Below are 6,323 nucleotides of genomic sequence, written 5' to 3'. Positions count from 1 at the left end.
ATAGCACGCCTCATCTTAACCGAATTTCTGTAAAGTTCATCAAACTTAAATGACATTACAGTATCTTTAATTTGGATTGATAAATATGCCCAGCTCTTTCCAGATGCTTAGGCCTACTATCAACTAACTCCCAGAATTACACTTGGCTCAGCTTTAACATTCTATAAAAACAATGACTTTTGCCATGGTGATCGTTTGATATGACCACGCCCACACAGTCCTGTCAAACAATCTAGACAGTAAAAAAGCTGTTTTATAATATTTAAGAACATTTATTCTCACTCAGATTTTTGTAAAGGCTTATTTAGAGACCCAATTTTGATATAATATATAGATATAAAAAAAATAAGATCACATTTCCGGAGGCTTTAATGTCGTGGTTTTTCGCAATGCAGATCGGACGGTTTTCAAGACTATTCGAGACAGCAAAGATAATGAAAGAAATCATACTGGTGATAGTGTTGAGTTCTTGAGAGGATGTCTGCTCCACTGTACTAATGACATTCACCTCATTGGATCCAGTTCAATGCAGCTGCAAAAGAACAGGTTGTGGTTTCAGTCATTTGTATCAGGGGGGAAGAACCCTTCACTGCTTTGCAATATGAAGCTAAATGCAACAGCTTCACACCTGATGGCAAAGCATTACATCACCCATCATTTCCAGAGAGAGCGTTATGAATGTGGGGGTTGAGGTTGGCGCCATTTCCTCAGCTCTTTTGGCGCCACACAAAAATATATTTTGAGGGTAATGGTGTGATATATATAAAAAAAAAACGTTTCTATGTGTGCTACTTTACAATTGAATGTTATCCTTTAAGTTTGACTGTTGGCATCAATGACAATATATTAACTTTACATTTTGAGATGTTAGAAGTTTTCGCAATCTTAACTTTTAGCCATAGCCGATTCTGCTTTGTTGAAATTCTCGAGGTGTAGGAAATCATTTACTGATGAACTGTAGAAGATAGTTAGAGAAAAGCTCCTCTATGATTAAGCAACACAACCTACAGTTGTCAGGGTTACAGTAATATTTACTATCCCTAGAGGAAAAGACGAATAGTAATAACTTATGGGGTTTCTGTTCCCATGCAACAAAACATATTCCTGACTAAATTAACATCACCCTAAGTTAAAGCTTAGAATAAAATATCTTAAGGTATTATTCATTATCTTAATAGCATATGTGCCTTAAAAGTGTGTTACATCACCCCTTTCCAACGGCACCCAGCCCCACCCATTTCAAAATAAAATCTCAGAAAGAATAACCAAAAATGTGCTGAATTCGTGGCAGAAAATAAATGTAAATAGGTTTTTTACAATGCAGATTTCTTCAACAAAGTGCAGAATGTAACACACAGCAGCATTAGATTCAAAGCCTTATGAGTACTTCACATTAGCAGTGTATATGAGGTCCGTCCCTGGGAGTGGAACCAGCTAAGAGGGCCGTGTTTAGAGCATGATGACAGACACACACTGTAGGGTCGGTGGAGGTTGCGGCGCCACGCCCGTCGCAGAGGACATGAGTTGCAGCAATGTCAGAGTGAAATGGTCTCACACTCAAACACACACACACACACACACACACACACACACACACACACACACACACACACACACACTCAAAGCAAGAATGTAGCAGTCTGGAGAGTTTTGTTATGATGAAGCAGAAACTGCAAGAGAAAAAAATGAGAGGGAGGCTTCACCAGATGTAAATGTAGTGTGACCACAGTACAGTCATTATTTGCGGTTTCGAAATTATGTTTTCATGGCTCCACTTGTTGTCACAGCCATTCATAATCATACAATAACAGCATTGTGTGTTTCAGAAACAAATGATATGTAGGAGTACAGAGTTACAAGCTGTTGCCCTCATGTGGTCGTATCTTGTACTTCATCGAGAAGTCATGAAAAAATGAAAAATAACTTGCTTACTAATTATTTTCTTTTTATGACTTGTAATGGTTATTTTGTAGAATTTGATCTGTCATACTACATGTCATACATAATCGAGTCTGTAACTGCAAACAGATAGCCCCTCCCACCTCCCAACCCGTAACCAAAAGGGTAGAGAGAGAGAGAGAGAGAGAGATTGAGAGAATGCATATAAAATGCATATTTACAACATTGTACATCCACTTAATCTTAACATATTTACAGCGGCACATCTAGTGTCAAGGTACATGCCCCACTTCAGGAGAAATATATTTTTCTGTCCTGCTGCCCATCCTATATGACATCCTTTCATATGCAGCTACTTTACCCAATTCAGTCAACTCATTATTTTCCATATTTTTTCTTCTTACAGTGTTTCTCTGCCTTGAGTGGCTGATCTGAGAAGGACCAAACCTCCATAAGCAAGAGACTCTTCGTATCTCACAGGACCCTCCTACCACCTCCCATCATGGCTATAGTCCTCCACTCCAGTCCTCTGTTTTGGACGCGGTTGGCAGCCCTTGTCTTCTCCTGCATTGCCTTCTCCGTAGCGGTGCACGGGGGTCGACTCTACCCCGGCACTGGAGACTGGTGCATCTTCTGCTGGGCCTTCAGTTTCGCCGGGACCCTCCTGGTGATCCTCATTGAGCTGTTCGGCCTCCAAACCAGAGCCCCTGTTTCCTGGAAGAACTTCCCCATCACCTTTGCCTGCTACGCCGCCTTACTATGCCTGTCCGCATCAATCATCTTCCCCCTCTACTTCCTCAAAGGTTCCGCTAGTCAAAGCGAGACCCACGACTTCCGCATAGTGTCGACCGTATTCTCCTGCCTGGCCACCATCGCCTACATGAGTGAGGTCAGCATCAGTAAAGCACGTCCGGGTGAGGTCGCCGGTTACATGGCAACAGCCCCGGGCCTTCTGAAAGTCTGCGAGACCTTCGTGGCTTGCATCATCTTCGTCTTCATCAGCGACCCCGTGTTGTACGACCGGCACCACGCACTCAAGTACTGCATGTCCGTCTACTGCATCTGCTTCATTCTGTCCGCAGTCATTATCCTGCTCTGTATTGGCGAGTGCACAGGCTGTCTCCCGTTCCCATTCGCCCGCTTCCTGTCCGGCTATGCCCTTCTGGCAGTGGTGCTGTATCTGTCAGCGACCATCATCTGGCCCATTTTCAACTTTGACCCCAAGAACGGCGGAACCAACAAGAGGCCCTACAACTGTGGCTCCCAGGCGGGGCTGTGCACGTGGGACAAGCTCATGACCGTGGCCGTCCTCACCGGCGTCAACTTCATCCTGTACCTGGTCGACCTGATCTACTCCTCCCGCCTGGTGTTCGTGAGCGCTTGAGGGAAGAGAGAGATTTGGAGAGGGCGGTGTTAGGGGGTGTTAGGCCAGCTGTACAATGTAAAACATGAAAAAGTTAGGGAAACTCAAAATTTGAAGGTAACTGTTGTCAGTGGATTTTTTGAGATTTTAGGGCCAACTTAAACTCTTACTTTTTAAGGAAAACTGCCTATCTTTGAGCCAACTTTTTTTTTAGATAACTTGTCATGTATAAAAACCTCCGGTTTTGAGTTCTACATAGAAGAGTTTCAAGTTGTGCCAACTAATTTATCTGTGATACAGATAACAATCAAAACCAAGTCAGTCAAAATGTTGATTCAAACATTAACTGTTAAAACAACAAATAATAAGTTGGCACAACTTTTTACTTTTTGGAAGTCTTTGTATGTGGAACTCAAAACTTGTTACATTACATATAAATTTTAAGTTATTTCAACAAAAAAGTATTTGTTTTCTCAAATATAGGCAACTTTACTCAAAACTTAAGTTTTAGTTGGTCTCAAAACTCTAGAATCTAGTGAAGACAGTTTCCTTGAATATTTGACTTTGACTAACTTTTTAATATTTACATATGCTCTAAATTAAATTGGATTTGGCATGTTCTCAAAGGCCATCAAATTGCGGTCATATACAGTTTTTGCTAGCTTTGCAAACTGGGTCTGTTCGCTCAATGACTGTGGGGCATAGTGGGTCCTGATGGGAGCAGAGTGCAGGGTTACACCACAACTGAAATAGTTTATTATGTAAGTGTAATCTAGTGTGACTCCATTTGTTGTTTGAAATTTGCTCTGAAAATTAAATAATTAGATTTCATTATTGTTCTGGTAGAACAAAATAGTATAATGATCAACTGGAGACAATCTAATGGTGGCAGTGAACATGAGATTGTTCAACGGGCCAACGGGTAATCATTTTCAAAATCTTGCATTGTTGTTGGCCCCAAAAGTAACATTCTTGCCTCTGCAATGCCAAATTTTAATTGATATAGTTTACTGCCAGACTTCGGGACCGTAGATGGAGAGAGAGAGAGAGTTGAGGTTTAGGTCAATGGCTATGTTTACACGTACAACAATATTCCCCTTAAGTTACTGTGGCTTTCTTTTCAGTGTGTTAGATTCATGTAAATGCCAAACCTTGCTTCCAGCAGACCTGGATAGACTCTTATCTTGATTATGAGAGCCCTGAATGTGACTGCTGGAACATGCTGATTGTAACGCTCAAAAATAGGAGATTATTTCATAAACAAACAGAGGTGTTTGAGATTTGGATTTGAGTAAACTATAAAGAATCTCCCGAATGACACTCGACTAACATGGATGCTAACACCACAAAAACAATTACTATGTGCATGTAAACATAGTCTGTATTGACAGATAAAGTCAAAACCAGAGAAATGGCGGCTTATTGTTATGTTTTTTTATCTGATTTATTTTTGCATATTTGTATATGTCATGCTCTGCCTTAAGTTTGTTTTCAAATTCATGGTCAACTGATGGAGATGCTATTCCAACACAATTTGAAATACAACACTTCAGTTACATTTCTGTTTTTGTTTTTTGATTTATTTCATTGAAGGAATTGATCATTCAACATTTGCCATTTTTCACAATGCTCATTGAAGTACTTCACATTGACTTTCATGTTAATATGAACGCTAGGCTAGCTTTTTGCTCCAGTTATGATATATGTGTATCTGTATCTGCAAGACTATATATATGTGGAAAAAATATATGCGTACGATTACGGATTTTTAAAAAAACAAGAAGAAAAGCATGTTTAAAAGTGCACCTAACATTAGTATATATATTGTGTTTAAATTCCATGGTGTCTCTGTCTCTCAGACTATCAAAGCATCAAGTAACAACAAATTCATGCCAAGTTCATATACCATGTCGATTGGGTGCATTGGTTTTGTACTGCTGGGATCAATACACAGACAAAGAGACCAAAATGAAAAAGGTGCTTCTCTCTCTCTCTAGATGTTATTATTGTTATATTCTTCAACTTTTTTATATTCCACTGTTCATGTTTTTAAGTGTGTATACCACATCAGTGTTGTAAGAAAAACGTAATCCAGTGTTTAAATAAAATCACATGGTAACAGATGTGTGTGTGTGGTTGTGTTATTCCGTGTTTGATTTGGTTAAAGGTGCCATATAACCCACTTCCATGCTTTGATTTTGCTTTTAGTCATGCGAGTGGAGCAGCTTTCTGTCTAATGGTCCATCACTGTGTTAATATAAAGCACCACAAGGTCAAAGTTGTTTTTCTTATCCGGTGAAGCAACTCAACATCTACTTCGTAAAGTGCCACTACATTTGGTAGAGATATTACCCAGAATTGTTTTCTCAAAAAAAACTTGACTTCTCTTCTATGGCCACCATGAAGTTCACATTTCTGGATATCAGTGAAATGCGTCACCAACTATTGGATGAATTGCCATCCAATGTGGTTCACACATGTACGTATGTCTCTCTTGGGAAGAACTGTGATAACTTGTGGATTCCTCAACTTTTCTTGTTACGCCATCGTCAAGTTGTTAACCTCTTATCTCTAATACTTTGGTTTCAGACCAAATTTGGAAAAGGACAATCCAGTTTGAAGTTTTTGCATGCTGAAAAATGACGACCATGGTGATTTGTAAAGAATGAATAATGCTGGGTGCTGCTTTATAGAATAAAGAATGACAAGGAAGATATTGACATAGATGTTCAATCCCTTTCGAAATCTCACTCTGTTCATTTTCTTAACTTTTTTGTTATAACAATAAAGTAAACACAGTATTTTAAATAATAGAAAAATACAATGTATGTCTTAATGTATCAAGCTATTAAGAAAAGAAAAAAATAGGACCATTAACATCAGTGAGATTTACATACCTGTACTTCTTTTTTTTTAATTGGGGTAAAAAAAGGACCCATTTTTTTTTCTTTCCCAGACACAAGAAACATACATGTACCTTTAAACATCAAAACAGAGCAATCCTCTAAGTAAACCAAGTATGAATGAGCATCTGCACTATGCACACTATTTATACGACTGC

The 6,323-nt window shown here is 39.2% G+C and overlaps 1 protein-coding gene across 1 annotated transcript in view; it reads left to right on the top strand.

Moving 5' to 3' along the window:
* Window positions 1–5,385, top strand: part of myadmb (myeloid associated differentiation marker b) — a 9,192-nt gene extending 3,807 nt beyond the window's left edge. Inside the window, exon 2 of the mRNA XM_080034879.1 lies at window positions 2,306–5,385. Coding sequence (XP_079891005.1) covers window positions 2,402–3,283 — 882 coding nt within the window. The 5' untranslated portion in view covers window positions 2,306–2,401 and the 3' untranslated portion in view covers window positions 3,284–5,385. The remainder of the gene's footprint in view (window positions 1–2,305) is intronic.
* Window positions 5,386–6,323: the final 938 nt, after the last annotated feature.

The sequence above is a fragment of the Ammodytes marinus genome (genome assembly GCF_949987685.1).
Source record: "Ammodytes marinus genome assembly, chromosome: 9".
Taxonomy (NCBI): domain Eukaryota; kingdom Metazoa; phylum Chordata; class Actinopteri; order Uranoscopiformes; family Ammodytidae; genus Ammodytes; species Ammodytes marinus.
Note: the sequence above shows the minus strand (reverse complement) of the source record. Positions and strands in the feature narration are given on the sequence as shown.